At 40.9% G+C, this 25,763-nt stretch overlaps 2 protein-coding genes across 12 annotated transcripts; both read left to right on the forward strand.

The window, feature by feature from the left end:
• Window positions 1-391: 391 nt before the first annotated feature.
• Window positions 392-11,694, forward strand: clptm1 (CLPTM1 regulator of GABA type A receptor forward trafficking). 7 transcript variants are annotated; one of them, XM_034604496.1, is made up of 16 exons: window positions 417-542; window positions 4,476-4,606; window positions 5,429-5,552; window positions 5,717-5,875; window positions 6,057-6,174; window positions 6,267-6,352; window positions 6,861-6,981; window positions 7,159-7,403; window positions 7,641-7,734; window positions 7,827-8,017; window positions 8,312-8,407; window positions 8,592-8,727; window positions 9,239-9,406; window positions 10,260-10,415; window positions 10,503-10,541; window positions 10,575-11,694. In XM_034604496.1, the coding sequence occupies exons 1-16, from the start codon at window positions 492-494 to the stop codon at window positions 10,658-10,660; spliced, it is 2,001 nt and encodes a 666-aa protein (XP_034460387.1). In that variant the 5' UTR covers window positions 417-491; the 3' UTR covers window positions 10,661-11,694. The 7 variants fall into 7 exon arrangements, with proteins under 7 accessions (XP_034460380.1, XP_034460387.1, XP_034460385.1 ...); XM_034604494.1 differs by having other exon boundaries at window positions 10,260-10,397; window positions 10,452-10,541; XM_034604490.1 differs by having other exon boundaries at window positions 10,260-10,541.
• A 1,476-nt stretch (window positions 11,695-13,170) lies between these two features.
• relb (v-rel avian reticuloendotheliosis viral oncogene homolog B) lies at window positions 13,171-24,333 on the forward strand. 5 transcript variants are annotated; one of them, XM_034604420.1, is made up of 11 exons: window positions 13,171-13,444; window positions 13,695-13,715; window positions 15,549-15,730; window positions 18,475-18,777; window positions 19,668-19,834; window positions 19,967-20,058; window positions 20,173-20,304; window positions 20,428-20,532; window positions 21,174-21,389; window positions 21,538-21,609; window positions 21,805-24,333. In XM_034604420.1, the coding sequence occupies exons 1-11, from the start codon at window positions 13,411-13,413 to the stop codon at window positions 22,215-22,217; spliced, it is 1,737 nt and encodes a 578-aa protein (XP_034460311.1). In that variant the 5' UTR covers window positions 13,171-13,410; the 3' UTR covers window positions 22,218-24,333. The 5 variants fall into 5 exon arrangements, with proteins under 5 accessions (XP_034460311.1, XP_034460312.1, XP_034460310.1 ...); XM_034604419.1 differs by having other exon boundaries at window positions 13,172-13,444; window positions 21,802-24,333; XM_034604421.1 differs by lacking the exon at window positions 13,695-13,715 and having other exon boundaries at window positions 21,802-24,333.
• Window positions 24,334-25,763: the final 1,430 nt, after the last annotated feature.

Below are 25,763 nucleotides of genomic sequence, written 5' to 3' on the forward strand. Positions count from 1 at the left end.
AACATCTTTCCACCGTTTGTGCGTAAACCTGCAAGACCGAACCAGATGGGAGCAGGTTTCCAGATACAGTTCACAGAAAGAACAGTTTACATCAATGTCACTCCTGATCTTCACTGGATAAAATCTATGAATCAGCTTAAATGATGGCAAACACACTTCTCTGACCCTATTTGCGAGGAGCAAACCTTTATTCCAGTCAATGTTGCACTCAACAGAAAGCATATTGTTCTGAAATAAAGCTCCATAGTCTAGAGTTTGCCTCTTTTTTAACAGAAAAAATACACATGTCCTACTGAGGACTGAGCTGAATCACTGTGACGCTGGCAGCTGCAGAGAGGAGACATGGTTTCTACTGTGCGCTTCTACTTTTACTCTCCAGATGACAGACGTCACGCTGATGACGTGCACGCCGACCTCTCGCGATACTCCGCGCGGCTTCCCAGGCAGCAGTGTGGTGTGGCGTGTGCGCGAGAGAGAGACAAGGGGGAAAGATGGCGACGCAGGAGAGCGACGCGGCGAAAGACACCGTGAGCAACGGCGAGGTAAAATGAATGACAGCCCTCTCACCACATTCACCTTCCACGTCCCGGGGGAGGGGGAAGGAGGAGGCCGGTCGGTCGGTTTGTGCGAGCGGGGAGTCCGGCACCGGGTTATGTTTGAACGCGTTACCGACCATTACACGAGCCCCGGTGACGTTGTCAGTGCCGCTTGGTTTTTAAAACGACGAGCCGAGGAAGCCCGGTCGTTAGCGGGTTCCCGGTGCTGAGACCGAGCGGTGTCGGCGGGGATGTCTCACCCGGGCACACACGGCGAGGTAGAGGCGACGGGACGGGGAACCGGGTCCAGGGGTGTCGGTGTGAGCCGGCTGACTGCTGCGGGGTGTCAGAGCCTCCACAAGGCCCGAAGCTGAGCGACGCAGCTCGGCTTCGTTAACTCGGGCCAGTCCCCAGCAGCAGCCCGCACACACTTCTCCCCCACCGCTACTACTGCTCATCTTGTGTCTTTATTTAACGTTTGGCTCAATGTCCATTTTGTAAACCTCCACAGTGAAATACGGGTTTATCCATCGGCTTCCTGTTAACATCCAGGATCAGGTGTAGCAACATGGGGGGAGCGAGCAGCCTAGCAATTATTTCCCACAGTGACTGATGCTTATCACAAGTTAACAGAGGTCAGAGTGAATCATCTCCTCTGGTTTCTTCCTGCTCTTGGTCTTAAGTCTTTAGCCAAACAGACATCTGTGGTGATACTGGACAGTGACATGATGAAACATATGTTAATGTGTGTAGCAAGGAGCTGACGTTTGGGGGTCAATGCTATTGTCAATTCACTAATAATTGAACTTTGATTTGTTTTTAGGGTTCTATATATACAACTCAAGTTTTTGCTTCTTTGTATTGCACTTTTAAATCTACAGTATTTAGCCCTAGTCTACGCCTACCATATTAACATCAAATAGAGATGGCCAATAGAACAATAATTATCCCAATGTAATTTTCATCAATAGTATAAAAGAAGTCCAATCTATATTGGTATGTTCCTGTGTACGCTCAGTGAGGCGGTGTTACACATAATCGAGCTACCACTGATTTGTCAAATGTTTTAAGTGCTTGTCATTCTCTGCCCCGCAAAGAGTAAAGACGAGTTTAAAACCACAACCTTCACCCAGGAGCAGTAATCTGTCTTTAAACTCTTAAGCAATAATAATGTGACATTTAACTGTCGATATCTACAAATCTTTTTTTTTTTTTTTTTTTAAACGTTGATTTAATCAATAGAAGTTGGCAATGATAAATCCCTTCAAGCCCAGAAGGCTGTTAAAATCACCTAGCCCTGTTTTCATTGTATTTCCAGTTTCTTGGAATCAGTTTGGATAAAAATACTGTTAAGAAACGGGTTACAAATCTTTTTTAATTCTTCAGGGAACCAATTATTTTTTTATCCAGACTGTTAGAGTCTAAATACCTTTTTTAAACGATCAGTTTAACATAGTTTTTTTAATCCATTGCTGGGGACTGGGTTCCTCTCGAAAGTGATGCCTGGCTCTGATATTAAAATGTAATGAAAATACACAAGTGGCAGAAACTAGGGCAACTCTGCATAATGTACTTGGTGCCTCTTTATGTTAAATTTGCTCTATCAGGATAAATGCCCTATTAGTTTTGGAAGATGCAGTTATGTTGTTATATTGAAACCCACTGCTGAGGAATCAGCTGAGAGAAATTTCTGTGGTATTAATTTAGGGGAAAACACTCAAGGGTCTAATAACATATATAACCAAAGGTGTTTGCTCTTCTTTTCAGTTAGTCAGTTGGTCTCTATGAGGACAGGGCAGGTGGAACTGGTTTCAACACAACACACTTGGTGGATTCATTGTTATCCATGTCTACAAAATTAGCATTTTACTTTTACTACACATCCTCTGAATGTGGTGAAAACATTTGTATCGTTAAATGATTTTTACTTGTAGGAGATAGTCACTGTGATATGATAGACATTACAGAAGTCTCCATTTCTCTGTGAACCATTGTCTTCCCTGAACTTTTTACCCTCCTCCTCTCAGACACACACCGACCAGTGAGAAGTATTTACTCGGAAACCTGAATAGGTGGTTAATTGTTAATCCTTGGGGAGTCTGTAAATTGTAAATTATTATCCTAAGCTGCTGCAGGAGATAACCTACTTAGTGTGTTGGTGATCTCTCTGTGTGATGGTTATTATGTTGATCGGTTCAGGAGTCAGAGATCCATGACTCTGATAGAGCTGCTTCCATTTGAACACAACAGGACATGGCAGCGAGGATGAAAAGCCCCATTTTGAGCCACTTCATGGCCTTGAAATCATGTTTTCTCTGTTACTCAATTCAAGGCTGTCTTGGCACCCTGTTAAAGGAGAATGACTTGTCAAACGGAAAGCATTTTTTACCCTCAAGTATTGTTTGTTTCTAGAGGCCAGCGGCTCCTCTCATTTGTGATGGTGTCAACGGGGGGAGATTAGATGTTTAGATAGTGAACGAGTCTCATGACTTGGCATGTGCTTGTCTATTGTGTCACTTGAATAGAGTCTGGCCTTGCTGGAGGGGTGGGGGATGCATGGGCACCCTGAACCTTTCAAGGGTGAAATTACGTTGAAGAACAGAGATTTTTATTGATCTTTACTATGCAAATATAATGGGGACTGTTAGAAGACTTATTTAAATATTTTGAATCTTCAAAGGCATCATGGTAATTAATTAAGTGAATTAAGTCAGTACCTGTTTTCCCAGTTTGATAAATCTTGTTAGAATGGCCTCTTTTCAATGTCCTGTAATTTGTAACAATTGGAGGACTTGAACAGGTACTTTCATTTCAACAATTAATTTATTGAAATTTTTTTTACATTATATATATTTTATACTATATAACTCTAGTAAAATCCCTGGATGTAACGTAATTTAAACCCAAATATACTATATTTTCAATTAAATAAATAAGAAGTAATATTTGAGAAGCTGTAGTGAGAGAATCTTTGGATTAATTGATTGATCATTTGGTCAATAATACATCTGAGACTAATATTCATGTCTTACTTTGTCAAACCAGAATTCTAAAAAAATAAGAAAGATATCAAAGGTATATGTTTGTATATATGTAACCTTCAGAAAACCCTTTTTTATTAATGACACCAGTGGCTGCTCAGTGAACTACAGCCACTATCCTGCTGCTCATGAGGAAACAGTGACTGGATGTGCACGAGACTGAACTTGTGCGACCGGCCTCATGTGGATAGATGAGGCGCAGCAATAAAAATGAAGTGTGGACTATGGTCTGGCAATGCAAGAAAAAAATCTGATTACGTGGGTACTGAATGCATTTGTCAGTGGGTTGAGACAACGATAAATCCTAAACTGATGGCCATTAGAAATAAATGATAGGACTGGGATAAGCAACATTAGCTTGGAAATAATGCTCATAAGAAATCTAAAGTAACCAGTTCTAAAGACGAGGTGTTTTGTGCTGGGAACCAGTTGTTTGAACTAACGTTAACTAGTGCTGCTTACTGTTGGTGCTGTAGGGGAGTGGGAGAGGGAGCATAAAATCCCATCCTTTCCAGAAAACTTGAGACCTTCTACATATGAATCAATCTATAGGCTTTAATAGGCAACTGAGAAAGTTGGACATGGTCTAATTTTTTTCACAAGTTGGCAATAGAGAGTGATTAATGCATGTAACTTTTTTGAATTCTTGCATATGTTACCTTAAGTTTACAAAAATATAAGATAAAGAAATGTTTTTAATTAAGTGTTAAAACTGAAATCATTTTTAAACCTTTCCTATCATATGTTCAATTGCAAATTTCTTGCTTTGAAAACGAAGCTATTTGCCATTATTACCTCTCTTCAGGAAATGGCGCATAAAACATTGTCTCTATAAACTGCTTAAAGACAGAGGTCATTAGGTCATTGATCATGTGTTGATGTGTATTTATGGTTTTAGGTGAGCAGCAATGGAACTGTTGCAGCAACAGATGACCAGACTGTGCAGACGGCTGCAGATGCACAGGACCCTCAGCAGCCACCGCAACAAGCACCAAATGCCTGGCAGGTTATTAAAGGAGTCCTCTTCAGGTGAGTGTGTATTTTTGTCTTGATCTGAAAAGCAAAGATAAAACCTAACTCTGATACTATGGATGTATTAAAGGTTAAACATACAACATTCACCAACACTAGAAGTCACCTCAGAGCAAAATAAGTCCGCCATACCTCCCCCTTCCCTTAGTGTTATCAGCAAATTGTTGCGCAGCCCAGTGAAAGCATCCCCAAACACTCAAGAAGCTCAACTGAATAATAATCCAGTGTACGTGAGACCCAACAGAAAGAAAAAAACAAAACAAAAAAAACATTAGTCTATGCTAACAATGCCGCGTAACCCAATTAGTGGTAGTAGTATTTGCCAAACAATAGTGTATTATTGGCAACAGCAAATTAACTAATGTTATCATGGCAGCTCCAACTGGTCACTGATGAAGACAGACATTACTTTTTGACATGCATTATTCAAATGCCAGTGTGATGTCTACTTTCCAAAAAGAGGGAAGTAAAGAAAACCACAAACGCACAAAAGTAGGATGGAAGCTGGAGATTTTATGATTCATCAGTAATATGTTTTGTGTCTGCCACAATGTACTGTGTTATTTCACCTCTATTGTCTCTGATGTCCCATGATTTATGATGCAAGAGACCATTCCCTGCAAGTCTGAGTGGAATGCAGTTGGACTGGATACATTTTAATCTGATTAGCCCTTAAATTGCACTTACAACTTATATTTTTAATCTTGCGCATCACCTCCCTCTTGCTCTCTTTTATATTTTTTTCCCTCTTATCACTCAGTTAAATTCCTGTGTTACTCAATACTCTTTTCTTTGTTGTGTTTCCTCTTGTTTCTCCAGAATCTTCATAATATGGGCGATCAGTAGTTGGTTCCGCCGAGGACCATCCACGCCTGACCCCAACACGCCAGCTGGGGCACCCAGAGTACCCAGCAGGAATCTCTTCCCCAAGGAAACCCTCATGGTATAATTAAATATATTTAATTTATGCTTTTCATCTTTAAACACTCCTCATATTCCCAGCCCCTTAAATACCTACACAGCAAACAAATAGTATATTTCCCTGTCATTGTAACCGTCTCACTGCTTCTGTAATGTCATAAACACATTTTCTCTCTGTGTCTGCAGGACCTGTATGTTTATGTGTCCCAGGAGGAGGTGTTCTCTGACTTCAACAACACAGATTCCCTGTTCTGGTTCCACAGGGACCTGGTCTATGGAGACTGGAACATGGGAGAGGAAGGGGACGGCTGCTACGAGCGTTATGAGGAGATTGACATCCCAGAGGTGGGGATAACTTATAGAGGGGAGGTCCAATGTGAGAGTTGGGGGAGGGTTCAGACAGTAGTTAAATGGTGAAAAGAAACAGGCGTTAGACAGGAAACACAAGTTGATAATGAACTTATTAGATCTTGTATGTGCATTTACTTGAAATGAATATTTTTCCTTGTGTGGCATTGGCTTGCAGGCTGTTCAGCACAACGGTTCCCTTTTCATTCACGTCTACTTCACTAAAAGTGGATTCCACCCAGACCCCAAACGCAAGGGACAGTATCGGAGACTGGCAACAGTTCATTCAACACGAAGTGAGCACATGTGCAAAACACACATGTACATTTTAAACAAAAGCTGTAGTAACAGTACGGAGGGTTAACCTTTTACTTTTTTACTCTGTCAGTGCTGAATAAATTCAAACGAAGAAAGTTTATGAAGACCAAGAATTTGCTCACAGGAGAAACAGAAGCAGATCCTGAAATTATCAAGGTTGGTATATTTTGTTTTATTTGGTGCACTGTAGATCTAGACTGATAAATCAGCCAATAAATCCAAGGGATCTTTACCAATCAATGTTTAATTATTTATGTTTAAAAGTTATTATAGTATGCTATATTGGTTTTAAATACCAACATATTTAGCCTTATCAGAAATCCGGTATCAATCAGGTTATAACTTTTCCTTATCTTAATTTGCTGATACGGATATGTTAAATATACCCACTGATTTTGTTTGCACACATTGAATTGAAGTGACTTCTTATTGCTGGCAAATTTACTGCGCAAGAAAGTTTGTAAGAGTGAAAGTTTTAATCTTTTAATAAACTTTATCACTTGACATTGAGTGCCAAATACATCTTACATAAACGCCTATTGTAACTTATCCTTGAAATGGCAACCAAAGGAACCAAAATTTATGTTATCAATTAAAATATTAGAAAAAGTATCTACCGAAGCTCTTCAGGAACTAAAGGAAAACTCTGAAATGTGTTTGACAGCGAGCAGAGAGCCACGGTCCAGTGGAGATTATTTCTCATTGGCATCCCAACCTCACCATCAACATAGTAGATGACCACACAGCCTGGGTCAAAGGCTCTGTTCCACCTCCTCTAGACCAACGTAAGTTCATCCCGCTGACCTTTGTGTCATCACTGCGAGATGTTGGAAATGTTTGCAGTTTTTTTTAGGTCTCAACTGCAACAGACGTTTAACTTCTCTGTATCGAACATAGATTTCTTGAAGTTCTGTGTTAAACAGTCTTTGACATTTCCACTTTTCTACCCCGTCTATCACTAGATGTGAAGTTTGATGCAGTCAGTGGCGACTACTACCCCATCGTGTACTTCAATGACTACTGGAACCTGCAGAAAGATTACTACTCCATCAACGAGACCCTGACAAAGCTGCCGCTGCGTCTCAACTACTGCCCACTGTCCTTGTGGCGCTGGCAGCTGTACGCTGCCCAGAACGCTCGCTCGCCATGGAACTTCCTGCCTGAGGACACTTATGAGCAGTCTGATGAAGACCAGGACTCTGTGAAGGTATGAGGTCAAGGGTCACAGAGAGAAAATAGAGACAAACTGTTGAAGATGTAATGAGATAGAAATGTGTTGGTTCTTTGATACAGGTTTGTGTTTAGGTTCTGTCAAGTAGACAAGCAGTAATAATGACTCTTATTTAGGTATTTAGATCATGTGGGTATCGCTGCAGTCAAACCTGTGACCTTTCTGATAATCTTTCTTACATATAACTTGGGATGAAAAACTCTCTTTGTATAGGTGGCCCTTTTGGAAACCAACCCATACCTGCTGGGACTCACCATCGTTGTCTCCATTGTGCACAGCATCTTTGAGTTTCTTGCCTTCAAGAACGGTAAGATCACAACAAACCAGTCTGTATTCAGAATAAATTGTACAGTGTCTGTCAAACCCCCTAACGTCACCTCACCACCATCTCCTCCTCAGATATCCAGTTCTGGAACAGCAGACAGTCTCTTGAAGGTCTGTCGGTCCGCTCCATCGTGTTTGGAGTGTTTCAGTCCCTGATAGTGCTGCTGTACATACTCGACAACGAAACCAACTTTGTGGTGCAGGTCAGCGTCTTCATCGGTCTTCTCATTGACCTGTGGAAAATCACCAAGGTTATGGACGTCAAAGTAAGTCAGAACAACTCTTGAGTCTTCTGTCCTATTTAATAAAACACCTTAAGTCGGTTTGTCTCACTGGTGATCTCCCAAATCGACAAAGAGGGAACTAATTAGAATACGTGTTCAGATGAAGTTAAGTTTGAATAAAAACAAGAATTGATAATAAGCTATATATGTTAATCTAACTGTCCTTTGTTCCCCGTTTTCAATCCAAATGCTAACCTGTTATATCTGTACATTACATTTTATTCTTCCTGTTGTTGTAACATCATTCAAGTAACCACACTTTTCTTCTTTGCTTAGCTGGACAGAGAGAACAAAATCTTGGGGTTAATCCCAAGAATTGCATTCAATGACAAGTCAACATACGTGAAGTCTTCAACCAAAATCTATGACGACGTAAGTTCAATACTCAACACATTCAGAAGACGCTGTTTTCAGGATATGATTAGAAGAGAATATATTTCATTTGAGACACCTCAAGCATGTCTTATACAAGCAAACCAATGAATAATATTTTTTTAATTGGTCAGTTGAAGCAAAAAGTTGAATGATGATTCCTTTTCTCTTGTTCAATGAACAGATGGCCTTCAAGTACCTGTCATGGCTGCTCTACCCTCTGTTTGGCTGCTATGCTGTCTACAGTTTATTGTACGTAGAGCACAAAGGCTGGTACTCATGGGTACTCAGCATGCTGTATGGCTTCTTGTTAACCTTTGGTAAGTGACACATTTATACACGACTAATAATATATTCAATATAAGATAGAAGCATTTTACATAGACAGAATAATACATAGACTTACAATCCAGGTTTTCTAATGGATAGATAGCATGCATAATGCAACACAAGACAACATATTACATTAAGTGAAGTCAATGAAGAACAGTTAACTGAACAAAGGTTTTTTATAGATTATTTAACTTCTTATATTTCTGGCATTATATATAGAAAATAAATCTGCTCTGTGTTTCCGATTTTTACGTTTGGTTCATGTTTATGTAAATCTGTTTTGTAAGGTACAGCTGATTATTATTGTGTTGAATTTACACACAGCTTCTGTTTTCATACTTGCATCATGGTTACGTACTATTCCCAACAGCCTTTGCCAGTGTGTTGTGTATTATTAGATTCTCAGCCATGTTGCCTACTGTCTCATTTACTGCCTCTGGTGTAAAAAGTCTTCATATGACCTAAACCACCTCCTTCCTTTCCCTGTTTCTTTTTTAGGTTTCATTACAATGACGCCGCAGCTATTCATCAACTACAAAATGAAGTCTGTGGCCCACCTCCCATGGAGGATGCTCACCTACAAGGCTCTGAATACCTTTATTGATGACCTGTTTGCCTTCGTCATCAAGATGCCCATGATGTACAGGATAGGATGCCTCAGAGACGGTACGTCTTCTCTGAACCAGACGATGTTGTGCATTTAAGTTGTATAATCAACCAATCGAAACCAAAAGCTTTTTGTAAAGTTCCTTTGGCCATGTTCAGAAACCATTTTCAGTTTGTAGTTTGAAGATGAGTAAAAGTAGGCACACAATTTATCCTTAAAGATTTGGACAGTTCTCCTTTATGGTCTTTCAGTTTTGACTTGAGATCACTGACTTCAGAAGAAATGTAGAACCTTTGTCACTCGTACATTGTGTATGTCGTCTCACACCAAATGTCCAAATCACCATCAGTCTGCGATGTCTGTCACTTTTTACTGGTGTGTCATTATCTCAGTATATGCTTAATGAAGATTAATAGTGGCCGCACTTCTTATTGGTTTAATAATATGAAAGCTCACATGTTGTAAGTTTGGGGAACACATTTTTACCATAGACTCTTTTTGTACAAAAATGAAGCTAAAATATACCGGATAGCTGCCGCCATCTTGCGCATTGACATCATTTGGAGTCTGTGCAGTAAAGATCGTGGAATTTAAATCATATTGGAAATATGAACACTTGAATATACATCACTGTGAAAAGAACTACCTAAAATGACAGAAACCATCTTTTGAAAAATTTGTTCTTCGTGTACTTTGACGTTTTAGTTTGGCCAATGTCCCTTCTACTAACATGAGGAGGTAAAAGGTATTACTTATACTGCCACAAGCCACCAGGTAGTGATCAAGATGATTTGGTTTCACTTCTGTGGAGCTGGCATGTCGTGCATCTTTGTATGCAGTCTGATTTTTACAATGAATTGATAATAAATGGTTATTTAATTATTTGACTAACTCCGCTGTCCTCTCGTGCAGATGTGGTGTTCTTCGTCTACCTTTACCAGCGCTGGATCTATCGGGTTGATCCCAACAGGGTCAACGAGTTTGGCACCAGCGGAGTAGACCACGACCCGAGCAAGACACCGACAGTAGAAGGTGCTCCCGCAGTAGAAGGTGCTCCCGCAGTAGAAGGTGCTCCCGCAGTAGAAGGTGCTCCCGCAGTCGAAGGTGCTCCTGCAGCAGACGATCCTGCAGCAGACGATGCTCCCGCAGTAGAAGGTGCTTCTGAAGCAGATGATCCCACAGCAGACGATGCTCCCGCAGTAGATGATCCTGAAGCAGATGATGATACCGCAGAAGACGATCCTGCAGCAGACGATGCTCCCGCAGCGGCCGCCCTCACAGACAAACCAGAGGGGGAGAAGAAGAACGATTAAGCAAGACCACGCCCTCACTGCCGGGGCGAAGAGGACTTGTGAAAACAAGGCAGGGAAGGGAGTTGTCGTTTAGCTGTCATGGACACCGCTACAAAAAAAGATGCAGTTCAACTGTTCCCTCTGATTTCTGTGTGGATCCACAGAGAATCATTTTCAGTGTAGACTTGGTAAATTCTTATTTCTGTTTCCCGCTCCATCCCTGCCCTCTCGTTTTGCGGTTCAAGTGAAGTAAAACAAAATGTGTTGTACTGTATTCTGTTTGATTTCTCAGAGGGTAACAGTGTCTTGGAGTAGAGGTTGGGAGGGGAACGGGTCGCGGTTATGCTAAACCTTTCTTTTTTTTATACAGGGAAGAAAGAGGCCAAGTGCAACTTTTGTTATTTGTGTCGATTCCTTGTGAATTTTTCTTTTCATTCCATGTGAGCACCGTGTTTCCAAAGCCTGGAAACTGGTGAGTAGTGCTGGAGGAAAACTGGAAAGGTCCTGAGCCACGATGGTGGATGAAGATGGGAGGGGACTGGAGACGAGACGGACGACCCTATAGGACACTACCCACAAGACAGTGACTGCTACCCTCAATTTTAAACAAATGGTTAATGTTCTTAACTTGAACACAAAAAATAACAGCCTTGTTGGTATTAATATAAATATATTAATATTGTCAATGACTTAATTTGTTTTTCAGTCACTGAAGCATTTCTTTTTTTGTATGTCCTCAAACTGTACAGAATTTCAGCTTGTCATGTTAATAATACAGATGTCAAAACTGTCTAGCAATACCTAATTTGCGAGTTTAATTTTTAATTTTCCCCCTTGACTGGATGCCTGATTTTCACATGTTTCACGCTCTGAGCCAAATCACCTGGACAGACACGGTGGAGACAGTCAGGTGTGTGTGTGTGTGCTGGAACAGTTACAGTGTCTCTTGTTGTTGAGTTCTGTAAAATCCTGAAACAAAGAGGGTTTGATGTTGGTTCATATTAAATTTTGAGCATTCATGTTTATAGTAAAATTTAAGTGTGATTTAAAATGTCTATGCAAAGATTTGTTGATTTTTTTACTGTTAACTTTTTGTGCTTTTCGAGTTCAAGAACAGTATTTTTGCATGAAACCTTATATTTTTCATGCAGATTTTAATTGATGTGGAGAGGAAATACAGTTTCGGCGCTTATGCAGCATGCACCTTTATTATATGGTTAGGCTTTAATCATCAGTCAAAGCTCGAGTCAAAGGCTGCAGCTAATTGACATTTTCCCTGGTGAAAATGACAGATTATGAAAAGTGTCCTTCACATCTTCCCTCAAGGGTGATGACTTTAGGACGAAAGTCCGAGATTCAGTTTACAAAGGAATAACAAATGAGATGCAATCTCTCTTTCAATGAGCTGACAAAAGGAAATATTTCATATTCTTGTTCAGAAATAGAGGACCAAGTAGTTAATTTATTTAATTTATTGTCCTGTGATTGAAGATTGTTAGTTTCAACTGCTGATCATAGGTCACTGAATTCATGAAGTTTGGTTAATTACCTGTTGAAAGATGAATAACTTGGAGTAATGCTGCTACAATACACTAAATACAGTAGATGTGTCTGTAATCGTTTAACCCTTTTCAGAAATATGACTTAATAGTGTGTAATATACGTTTCTATAGTAAACTAATTGAGTTGGGCTTGAGGCCTGAGGGTTGAGGGACGTGAGGCCAAATGTTAGTGTTTGCTCTCACCTACACAAATGATGCTTGATGGGGGGGATGTGGTGCAGATTTCTCATTTTCCTACCATGTATAGTATTGTACACAGATCATCCACTACTTGAAAACCAGTGACATATGAACAAGGACCCCCTGATTACTTGACTCATCCTTAGTAGGACTTATATAAAAATAGAAAATGCTGAATCACAGCATGTAGCTGTAGTGTCACGCCCCTAGATGTAGCCAAGGAGGATTTTAACTGCTTCCTCGAAACACTTCAACTTTTACTTTCCATTTCCCTTAAATCGTCTGTTCTCCATGGGAACAGCAGGGGGCACTGCAGCACCACATAACTTCCCCAAACATGGAAAAGTTTGGAACCAAGTTTTCTAACAGCAGTTACAAAATCGTGCAGGAAGTTTGTTGGTGCGGGCTCAGATCTGCAATTAATCATAAAACCAGGAATTCACACTTTTTCTCAGTGAAGAAACATGATCACATCAAGACGCTGAACAAACACCTGACTCTGGCGTGATGCACAGTAGGTGTTTGTGGATGCAGTGCTTATTTAAATAGATGCAGATATATTTGCATATTCAGAACACATGGTTGTTTGGTTTAGAAAATAATTTTCATTTTGTGGGTCTTGTTTATTAGATAGTCAAATGTGGAATATTCAAATGAGTTAAAAACACCACGTGTCCTGGTGAAGCTTCAAGCAGGTACCGGGGGGGCGGGGGGGTTCCCGTCAGAGAGTTGACGTGATGACGTCGAGGGGATTTCCACATCCTGAACCGGCCAATCACGGCCCGGCCTGCTGCGGAAACACTGCAGTGAAGTTCAGACTTCATCATCCAGTGTTTTCAAGTGGGTTAAACACAGAGTCACAGGCTGCTGCCATCATCCAGAGCTGCTGCTGCCTCCTCTGAGGAGACTGTATCCGAGCAGAGGGGACGTGAGCAGAAGCTTTAACCGAAGAGAGGCGACCATTTGTGGGAAGAAAGTCAACGAACACGACGGCAAAGTTTATGTTTTTTAAAGGACCGATTACATGCGATGAAAGACATGGACATCTTCACTGGTTCTTCTGGTAAGTGTCCATGTGCGTGTGTGTGTGTGTGTGTGTGTGTGTGTGTGTGTGTGTGTGTGTGTGTGAGAGAGAGAGAGAGAGAGGTGACATCATCCTCAGGCATGTGATGTGTCAGAGCGGAGAAGCCAACACCCATTCCCCGGGATCAGAGCTCCCCTCCCCGGCTCCTTCTCTCCCTCTGCCCCCTGCTCCGCTCCAACAGTCACATGTTGTGTTCACTGACAGTTTGTTTTCTGTGTTTGTCCTGCAGACCGAGGCCTGTCAGACTTCGGTGAGTTTACACTCTTGTATTTGTTCACGTTTTACGTTCATGTGTGAGGCAGCTCTGTGACCTGAGGTGACTCCTGCTGAGAGAGAAGTGAACCATCATCGCTGTTTCTGCTTCCTAACACAACAGCTGCAGAACTTCAGACCACAAATCAACAAAATACAAAACACAGTAGCTTCAAAAAATCATTTCATTCTTGCATTTAAAGCTAAAATCACCTTATCCATTCATTACAGTTTGATTTGTTGGGTGATCCTCAGTGGGAACCTATACAATGTCAGAAACCCAATCACCTAAGTTTGCAGATTCAGGTTGTAGTTTATTATGATTGTGGTTCAAATTAAAGCCAAAATATTATTTCAAGATTAACATTTTCATATCAGCCGATATCGAAAATTTTTATGACAGAGGTCACATTATTATTTCTTCTAAGTTTAAAAGGTTTTTAAACTCTTGTTAATTACTCGAGAACAACAAACACTTTATGAGGTAGATCAATATGAGGTAGATCAATGACGTGTTATTCCTCCTCACTGTGCTGACACAATGTGTAAGCAACAAATATTAACATTTTGTTATATCGCTATCGATAAAAATCATTATGAAATCTTTATTGTTTTATTGCCCAGCCCTACTTGGACATATTCGGTTACATTCATGGTTAGTATGAGATTAACAGAAAATACTCCACTTTTCTCTCATGTTCTTAAAATATAACTTATTGGTGATTATGTATTGAATACATTATGTTTTGCTTATTGCTTAATACACTACTGGTTTCTGTTGTGATAACTTTGTACGACTACTGCAGCAGGAAGTGTCGGTCACACTTGAATAACAGGCCCCATTTAGACTGCATGGTGAATTCAAATGCATGAAACCATGGCAACAAGACTGTTGTTGACTTTCTCTGGTTGACTCGACAGTGGTGGAAAGTCACTAAGTACATCTACTCGATTTACACCGTGACATTTTAAGTGCTCGAGTAAATGGAGTTGTATCACAGTGTTTCCATTTTATGCCACTTCACACGTCTACTACACATATCAGAAGGAAATGGCTTTGTATTAAGAACTTAAGAAAATGTAACAGCGTCATCAAAGATTAGATAAAACGCCAAATGAATGAACATATATTTGTTTAAGAACTTTAACTGTTTGATGACCCCTCTGATTTAACTGGTGACCCTTTGGTGGGGCCTGACCCCAAGCCTGGGAACCAATGCACTAAACTACAAGAATTAAATAGTTATAACTTCAGGACAAGCGCTTTAACATTTTGAATGCATTTTGCAACACTTCTTTTAACAGAGCAGTATTGGTACTTTTCGGTATCAGGCCATAGTTTAAACAAGAAAATGCTCAACAAATGGGATTTAAAAAGCTAAAATTTGACTTTGTTATTGAGATTCCATTAATCCACCTGTAAAAATCCTTACTTATGATGGTTTTACACTTTATCTTACCACTCCATGAATCCTAATTTATTTCCAAATGGTCTCCTGAAAAGTTTCCTGAAAAGAACCATATGATTTGATTAAAAAAACATTAGAACCAACATGGTTCCTTCTAGGAATTCTTCAGGAAACTATGAAGAAATAATGGATTACCTGTCGTTATATATCTAGATGTTTAGCCAAACTTATATAATAACATAGATTTGTTTTATGTAGACAAAGTTTGCTGGGGTTACATGACAAGTGTTTGAAATTATTTTTTATCATCAGTCATAAAATCTGTATTTGAATAACACTGTTCTCAGTCATTGTGAATATACCTTGTTTGATTTCCCATCTGAGATTCTATTCATTCATCAACAATATTTATTTTCCAATAGAGCTCATTGAGGAAATCATCACACAGGACGGTGAGCAGTCAGCTGTCGGCCTCCCTCGACCTTGTGCCCCTCCTGCCGACCTCCCCCCCCAGGTGCCGCGCAGCCAGCACCTCAGGATGCACCGACAGAGCTCCTCGCTGGCGTCACAGCCGGTGCTGGTGGCCAGAGGCACTTCACACCCGGTAAGTGGGTTCACACTGTCATGCTTGGCTGCGTTCTGAACAGTGGCGGTGTGTTTACACCAGTTTTGTCATTTGTGTTGTTGTGTCTGGGCTCGTCTGGTTCCAACCTCAGTTGGTGGTTTCCTGATTGTTGGCTTTTGCTACACCCAACAGGGAGGTTTCATTCAGGTGTGGGCGGTGTGTTTAAAGAAGACAGGAGTTGTCCAGTGTGGTTAAAACACAAGACACAGTTCAATACAGAGTCTGCAGGTCGTGGAAAGTACTTTATATTTTGAGCAAATAACTGGTTGGAACAAATTAGTTTTCCAGACCCACGACCTTGAGAAATCTGTAATCATTCATTCATCCATTTATGCTTCTTGTCCAGGTCGTAAATAATTTTGGACCTTTTCCTCCCTGTTAGTTGTCACCGATTATGTTAAAGATATTAAACTGCATTCTAATTGTAATTGTTTTAAACTTAGTGGACATTACATTAACTGTTAAAGTGTTGCTTAATTTAGCTTTTGGCTCAAGAATGAATTATAGAGGTCATTTTAAAAACTTGATTCCGGTATTTTCTCCAATGCCAGGTCGGGCATGGGGCGAGACAACTAAACTGTCAGCAGTTTGATAATATTTCACGCTGGAAAGTCCCACAACTAAAACAGCGACATGTCCCGGCAGCAAGACCTCTGTTACGAGGGGTGACTGTGGCAAATTACATCACTAGCAATAGGCCACACAGCAATGCTAGCTGTCATCTGTATTCGGTAACGGCTTATATGCAAAGTCCAGGTATCAGGAAGGGAAAAAATGGTATGGGAACATCTCTATCAATTGATCTGTGCAGTTTTCAATGTTCATATATCAGTGTTTAAGTCAGTTATATTCTTGTATATTGCTCTTAAAGTTGCTGCTAAAAACATAATCATATTACGCTCAGAGGAAGCTTCTGTTTGGATTCCTGTTTTTCTGGTTTTGTAAAGAGGTTTTCAGAAAGATTTAAAAGATTGAACTGCGTCGTGGCGCATGTGCAGCCTACAGATGGTTGGCTCTGTTGTTGTTGTGCAGAGCCGTTTTCAGGCAGCTCAGGCTCTGACTGTAAAGCACGTGGTTTCCAGACATGAGGGAGGTCAGAGGTGTTGTAATCTGATGAGTAGCTGTAACTGTAGCCTTCACACACATAAACAAACACATGTAACGTAGCCCACCAGAAATTAACTCTTTACTAGCAAACGATTAGTACGTGTGTGACTGATACATTTTGGGGAACAGTTTGTGACAAAGTTCTTAGTCACTGTGGCCTGTGAGAAGCTGCCACGCCTCCCCAGCATGCTGGTCTGTGGGAGGAGGCTGAGGGCGAAGAAGAACGAGCAGGAGTGGCTGGGACGACATGGAACAACTGTAATCTGACTCCTACTTTCAGTTTGCCGTCCTCCCTGTATACTCGCCAAACCCACTGGGGGTTAGAGGTCGCATTCTTCGCACCGCTCTCCTCCTCCTATTGGTCGATGTACGTCAGGTTCTCTCTCCCTATTTCCTGTTCGCTGGGTCAGTTTGCCAGGCTTTTGTTTAGCTTCCGTGTTTTTAAGGAGAACAGGTATGTCCCGATTATCACGCTAACAAAGCAGCATATACATCTGTGGCCTGACAGGAAACAGTGAAACATGATCTCATGCAGAGGCATCATCCAGATCTCTGCAGCGACGCTTTAATGAGCCCCCGGCCTGGTTTCCCTGCTGCACGAGTGTGAGAGGAGTCAGCTTCTATTCGTCTTTGTTCCCTGCAGGTTTGATCTTCATCTTTTGTTAAACCGATGCTAGAACAGATGAAAACTTTGGTGTGTGTGATTTAGTTTGTTTTACTTTCAGGCCTCTAGACGCTCTACAGGACAGGAATATGTGACTAGTGGTGCAGAGAATTTGCAGAGAGAGAAAGTAAAAGTTTGTGTGGGGATGTAAAAAAGTCTGCGGTGTAACGGAAAGGCCAAAGAGCACATGGTTTATGCTACGCTCAGATACAAAGCACATGTATGAAGGGAAAGCTCAGTTGTGCTGCTTCACTGCAGAAAGCTTCTCCTACACTCTGATCTGATACGATGGACGACAGACATCTGCTTCTCTGTTTAAAAACCTTTCTGTGACTGATCCGTTTTCTCTGTTTGTAAGTTTTCTATTTCTGTGGGGAAGCCTGTAGGAGGTACTCAGTTTTAATATCGTCAACATTATCAGCAATGGTGTTATCGACTCCAACTTATATATGCACCATTTTACCGTTGTGGCTGGTTTCAACTACTTCATATGTAGTTTGGTAGTTCAGTGGTTTCCAGCCTATGGCCCGGGCCCCTCCGAAGGGTCACCGGACAAATTGTCCAGAGTTGTGAGATGATTAATGGGAAAGTAAAGAAAAAAGTAGATAAAATATTGGATTATTTATCTCTTTTTTTTTCTTACTGAAATAATAAATCTATTACCAAAATAGTTGCCAACAATTTTTCTGTTGATTAATCGATTCATTGTTTTAGCTCTAAACAACTTGTACATCGTACATAAACTTCACCTGTTCTTAATCAAACTGATGATATTTCTGGAAGAATTGAAGAGCTCAGTATCTCTGTGGTGAATGTCTCTCTTCTTAATTGTGTCTGTTCTTGGTCTTAAACTTTTATTGAGTTTTATCTGTTGTCTGATTGAATATTATTTGATCTTCATCTGTTTGTGCTCAGTGTGAATAAAGTTGTGTTGTTGTTTTTGTTTCCTCAGCCGATCTGCACCTTCCCTCAGTCCCTGCTGCGGCTGAACAATCCCAGTGTGATGGCGTCAGCTCCTCCCTCCCGGGCCGTCACCTCTTCGGCCAGCTCCCCTCGCCAATGTCAAGGCGTTTCCTCTAAGAACCGGGACGACACCGACATGCTGGACCGGATCCTGGAGAAGCCCAGGCTGGTGGTGGTGGAGGAGCCCAAGGACAGAGGCATGAGGTTTCGGTACGAGTGTGAAGGACGCTCCGCCGGCAGCATCCTGGGGGTGTCCAGCACCGACACCAACAAGACTCAGCCTGCGATTGAGGTACAGTCACCATCGAGTTCATCTCTCTTTATGCTACGTTAAATTTGGTTTTGGTTTTTGACCCTGAAGGGGATTCACCAGTGCTGAGAGAGCGGCAGGTTTCACCCACAGTGGATTTTGTTTGGTGTGTACACTTATACCCCCCTGCTGCTCCACTGTGCAGACAGTGGAGCTGGGTGGAGCTGGGTGGAGCTGAAGGGATGTGGGTTGATGTAGTGAATTAGAAAGTCCCCATAAATCCCACCTGAAATGTGGCCAACGACTGGCAGTTTATACTCTTCCATTACACTAACCCCCCCTACACATTTAACTCCTTAGACATTGTGTGGGGGTTTTAACGGCTGAAATTTCTGAATTTGAAATTCACATTTTTGAGATGAAAATTTAGGGTTATGTGGCTTTAATTTTTTCCCTTTGCATTTTTCCATTTTATTTAAAAAAATCCCAAGAAGCAGTTATTATCTACAGGATACACAGGGAAATGTTTCCAAACGGGTCAGTGATAACACACAGGAGAAAAAGAGGGGAACCTAAAAAGTGTGAGAGCATTTAATCTGCACAAATACACACACTTAATATTACAAAGAATAGAAAGGGCTTTGAAAAATTGAAATAATTGTGAAAATTTCTGCTCTTCTCTGCCAAAAGTGACAGTAAATGAAGTATCTTTGGGTTTCAAACTGTTGTAACTGAAATATTTTTTTCCCACAACCTTTTGTAATATTATAGACGAAATTAATTAAGGACATAATCGTAAGATTGATTAACGATTTTTTTTATCTCTTTCTTCAATATTGCGAGAAACCTGAATATCATATAAAAAGATTTGTCCGAACCACATTTCTTTATACTTTCTCTCTTTTATTTTCCTGTCTTGTTCACTCTTTCAGATCCAGGGTCCTGTTGAATACATAAAGAGGGTCACAGTCACCGTTTCCTTGGTGACCAAAGACCTCCCTCATCGGCCTCACCCCCACTGCCTTGTGGGTAAAGACTGCCCGATTGGTTCAGGGATCTGTGAGGTCTCGTTGAACCCTAAGAGCAGCCGGCGACACAGGTGAACATCCATCTCATGTATATCTTTCTCCCAGAGTGTTAAATCCATTTTTCTCTTTACATCGTGTCTCTTCGCCCTAAATCGCAGCAGATAAAAAGTCCTGACACAATGTGTTTAAATTTAATGACGCAGCTTTGCCAACCTTGGTATCCAGTGTGTGAGGAGGAGAGAACTTGACTCTTCACTTCAGAAAAGAAGAAGCCAAAATATCGACCCCTTTCAAAGTGAGTGGGATTTTTCACTGAAGTCTCAGACCACAAACAGTTTCTTTTTTTGACTCAGTGATAAAATTCCTTGTGACTCATCGTATCTATCTTTTGCGTCTTCTCCTCCCTCAGCTGGTGACACGAAGGGCATTGAAGACCTGGACATGAACGCCGTGCGTCTGTGTTTCCAGTGTGAGCTCGAGTGGGAGGACGGCAGGAAGGACAGTCTCAACCCTGTGGTGTCCACTACAATCTATGACAAGAGTGAGACATCGCCAGACACACAAACACTTATTCACCACAGTTTAACCAGCGGAGCCAAAACAGATCCCGTGAATCCTAGGCATTGTTGCATGTTTTATGATTTTTTTATTTTTCGTTTCACAGAGGCCACGACTACATCCCAGCTGAAGATCACCTGTTTGAACCAGAACAGAGGCTCCTGCTCGGGAAAGACTGAGATCTACATGTTGTGTGACAAAGTGCAGAAAGGTGAGAGGAAGTTTTATTTTTATTTGTGTCCTCTATCTGTTCTGGGAAACAGAAGGTGATGTCAGAGGCCTGGATCATTAGTATTAATCTGTCAGTCAAAATATGCTCAGATTACATACAAAATCACATTATAAGTAGTAAAAATACTGACTATGACAGAATAGATTATATAATCTTATAAAATATAATTTAAAAGAATTAAATGGCTTTTTGTGCTGCCGCGCTGGTGACGTTATGTTTTCGGGTTGTCCATCCGTCCATCTGTCCATACGTCCCATTCTTGTCAACACAATTTCTTAAAGGACACCATGAGATAATTTCTTCAAATTTGGATCAAACTGATGACTCACGGAAAAACTCATCAAAGTTTTGACCAGTTGTAACTTTGGATTCAAAGATTTATTGATTTGATTTTAGAGTCAAAGATCAAAGGTCACGTGACCTTTATAATGAGTCTGGAAAAAAATGTATGTAGACTTGAACTGCACTGGATGATGGAGGCATACAACCACAGGGCGGTCATTGTAGTTTTACTGGAAAATAAAATAAAATATTTATAACCTGAAAAATGATATATTCCTCGCGTCAACCCTGGTGATGATGAAATGAATGTGACTTTACGCGTGGTCACTGATCCACAGATGACATTGAGATCATATTCCGGCGCGGTTCGTGGAAGGCGAATGGGGAGTTCGCCCAGACAGATGTGCACCGGCAGATCGCTATCGTGTTCAAGACGCCACCGTACCAGGACCAGAACCTCACGGAGGAGGTGGAGGTCAGCGTCTCACTGCGTCGCATCTCAGACCAAATGGAGAGCGAGTCAGTGACCTTCACGTACCTGCCACACAACCCAGGTCAGTCAGGGGTAAAAACACTGACGTGTCCGTTCTTTGGGATTGTTCTACACTCTAACTCGCTGTGTCGCCTATAAGGTTTTAATGTAAATGTTATGAAGTAGCTGCAGCAGTTAATTTAAGTCTCCAAACCGTTTTTCCATTTCAGATCCATATGAGGTGAAGAGGAAGTGCAGAATAAAGTCAGACATCAGTTTCAGAGAGAAGACGTGTTTAACAGGTGAGTTTTTTCTTGTCTTCTGAAATTTAATTCAGAAAGGTGGTTAAATAAACCTTTTTTGAGCAGAAGATTTAAATAATATCAAGATTCAAATAACAAGAATCATGTGTCTCTACCTCATAACTGCCAGTTGCTTGTATTTCTCACAGGTATTTATTTTCTCTGTAACACAATCTGTTTCTTCTCCTGCAGCAGAGTGTGCACCTGCAGCAGAGCAGCCCTTCCACTTCACGCAGCCTCACACCACGATGCCTCCAGACAAGTGGCCTTGTGCCGGCCAGCCTGCAGCCTCTGCTGTCGGGGCGGCGTGTTATAACGCGCCCCAGGACTCAAACAACCGCACAGATGAGGCGGCCTTGCTTAGTCAGTTGCTAGAAATGCCTGCATTATGGGATATGTTTGACTTTGAGATGGAGCCTGACGGCAGCTCCACATTTACCAACATGGAGGTGACCTTTAACCAGAACATTGGCTCGCACACTCAGGACTTTTCCCAGTACAGTGACCTGCAGTTCAACATGCTGGTCAATGAGAACCAGAGTCTGCAGTCAGAGCCACAGGACGGCCTCGCCAGCGAGGTTCAGGTGAAGAAAGAAGAGGCGCTATGAGGCGGGGACCATGTAGCATCATCATCAATGTATTCTGTGCCCTTTTTTAAAGGAATAGTTCTTTTTGGGCAAATGTGCTGATTGTCTTTCCTGCCAAGTGTAGAGGTACACAGTTAGCTTAGCTTAGCATAAAGTGAAGGCAATGTGAAAACGCTAGCCATGCTCTGTTCAAATCAGCACCTATAAAGCTCTCTAATGAAGACGTAACTCTGCAAGAAATTAAGTTAAATGCACTTCTCAAAAGGAAAACCTATTTCTTTAACCTTTCGTGATTTAGAGAATAGACTGTAAATAAAGATGGATGACACATCTCCACTTCATCCCACTATCCAGAAATTAAGCCGAAATATCCCATATACGAATAGTGCCATCTTGCTCAGTAGTGATTGGGGAATGGAGCCGCAGTAACAACATCCCAAGTCAAAAGTCAGACTACAACTAAATTACTATGGTTTCAGACTGCGCCCGTTTTTCAAACAAAATTAATTTCCGCCCACACTAGCGTTTGGCTTCGGATTAGTTTAAATCCCTTTCCATACTAACACGGCTTAGAACGCATATCACTTGACCACTAATGTATACTGGGCATGCACGTGCCACTGTAAACAGGAACTATCGCAAATTGTCGAATAATAGCTAGTCTCCCACAGATGTAAGCACTTTATCATTGCGAAATGCAGAATTCAACCGCGCAACAGCTGTTAGCTAAGACAACAGGGTCAGCAGCTACCTAAAATGACAGAAACAATTTTTGATTAAAATGTACGTGCACTTTGGCTTTTTAGATGTCCCATCCACTAACTATGGAGGAGGCGGGGTTTATGACTCTACAGCAGCCAGCCACCAAATGGTGATCAAGACGTCAAGTTGTCCATCGTTATAAACAGCCTGAGATTTAGAGCCAGAAAAGTTCATGTGGTCCAAATCCAAGATGGAGCACAATGCCTCACTTGCTGCAGCTGCGTAACACTGTTATGTGTCTGTAGTGTAATTTAGTTTCAACTCAATGTCCCCCTATCCCTCCATCTTTATCGTTCCCTGAGAGCCTCGCTGGTCAAGGCTTTAATGATCAGGAGCAGCTTAACATTTTTGAATATTTGTCCATAAATGCTGCTAGCATTGAAGTATGAGATTCTCACAGTACGAGTGGAGCTGAAAAAGAGAACTAACAAACGTCCCTCTTAAAAAAACTGTTGTGTTATATTTGGTGAGATCAGTTTCCTTTAACCGAACACAACGCCGACAACTTTCCAGATGTTTGAAAGGTTTTTATTTTTCCTTAACTTTTTTTTTTTTAACTTGTATTTATTTGAAAGGGACAGTTAATTGACATGAGCACAATGGTTCATATGTACCAGAGTTAAAAACGTATTTTCATCTACAGTCCACGGCAGGTGGAAGTTAAAAAGAAAACAAACAGAAAACAAACTTGCATTTATATATATATATATAAATATATTCACGCTGAGGCAAAATCCACAATATACAACAGTTTGTAGAATATAGGTCAAGATGGTGAATGTCCCTTGTATGTTTGAAGGTCTTCTGCACAAATAAAGTTACCAACTACCAGCAGATGTTAGGGACATAACTTCAGTTGTGTACCTTAGCGTCATCAAGTGTTTTGGCCTTGTAATGAACGATACAGGCCGAACTTGAGGGTATACGCTGAGGCTAAAGGTAAATGTGACTGGCTACATGGCTTGACTCTATGCCTTTTTTAATTACACAGAGAAGGGAATTAGATTAACAATAACGAGACTAGTCCAGAGTCTCGTATTTGACTGTTCAGTAACAATTGTTTTACAGATTTGGAAAATGAGTTGAAAGTTGTGCTGCTCAAAAGGAAAAAGACTGATTGTGAACAAGTACTTTTTCTAACAACACAAGTCTGAAGTTCTTCACAATATTCTTGTGTTTTTAAACATTTAATCCTCTTAAGAAACACTAGAAACCTGTCCTTGGTTTCATAGTTCTGTCTGTGCTGTTTCATCTTACTCTGCAGTCTATTTCAAATTTTCACTCGCACCTTGTCTCGTGTCCAACTCCACCCTCTCTCGCTGTAGCACTTCATTGTAAATATCTCAAAGAAAAAATTAAATGTTAACGTGTTATTTCTGTCATGTCATTACTTCCCCCGAAACTGACGACTGCTCTTGTGATGATGTTATTTTGGACGCTCTTGAATGTGACCTGTCTTCCTCTGAACGCCCACACACATTCCTAACCTGCACTTTCACTTGTAAAAACAATGAATCATGGCAACAACAACGTGAAGAAGGAGGTTTGGTCGCTTTAACATTTAAATGTCAACAGCGTCACCGGAGAAACGCTCGGGATGAGAAGGGCCCTTTGTTTATGGTTATTGGAAACCTTGGTCTGTTCGGTCGCAGCTTTTTAACTTGATGGATTTTTATTCTCAAAATAGTTCCTGTCACATTTGACACTAATCCAGTCTGAAAGAAAAAAAGTTCTCATTTCTCCTTTTCATTGTGTGGTCTCTGCTGAATCACCCATTCTTTGTTGATGCCAAATGTTTTGGGAAATTTGTAAAGCTGACCTTAGCATTGTAACATTTTACAGATTGAGACATATTGGAAAATGAGCATCACTATTTTACGAACGTTAATTTTAAAATGGCTCATGTTTCCTTCGCCTTCTTTCAAATACGCAAATTTTGAGCAGATTAAAGCAAGTACATACTTTTAACTAAAATACATTTATTTGATCTTTCATTATTAATTCAGATGAATAATCAGTGGGGGAGGATGTACTCAAACATTATCAGGTAGATAAGGTGATGTAGGTGTGCTAAAAACAGGAAACACAGTACAGGCCACCACAGTTATAAATACAAACTATAATTAATAAACTATGATGTGTAATTACAGATTAATGAAGGGGAAAATCCACTGACTAGTCCTCAAGTGCTTGTTACATGTTCTAATTGTAACTGAGCAAACAAAGGTAGATGTGCATCACAACAATGGTGACGTAGTAGAAGGGTAATTATATTTGATTGTTCTCAGTCTGCGTGCCTGGTGACTTCATGTACTTCATATTGGGAGTGTTGAACAGAACAGGTGTTACCTTTTCTGCCTCCGCCCGCTCTGTTGATTGACTTTAACCCAGATGGCTCATATTATTAGTGGGAAAGTCCGACTGGGCTGCTGTCCAAGGCCCTTGAGCTTTAAATACACACACAGACGCACACACACTATTTCCTGTGAAGTGGTACCATTACAGCCTGCTTGTTTGAACATGTCCACACTATCATGTTTAACACATGCTTATCATCTTTGCTAAAGACTGACATGGGCTAATAATTCAAGACTCCTCAAGTGTGTGTTTGTGTCACTGTGTTAATAAATCATTAATTATTAATTAAATTAAATGTATTAAATCATAAAAACTATATTTGACCACAGGTTGATTTGAAAGGGGATAAATCAGGACGCACCAACCAAAACAAATACCTACATGAGTGAAGACGATAAACATGGATGGGAAAGAAGAGGTGTGTGGGAGGTCGGGTCAGAAGTAGCT

Source organism: Hippoglossus hippoglossus, chromosome 13 (genome assembly GCF_009819705.1).
Source record: "Hippoglossus hippoglossus isolate fHipHip1 chromosome 13, fHipHip1.pri, whole genome shotgun sequence".
NCBI classification, from domain to species: Eukaryota; Metazoa; Chordata; class Actinopteri; order Pleuronectiformes; family Pleuronectidae; genus Hippoglossus; species Hippoglossus hippoglossus.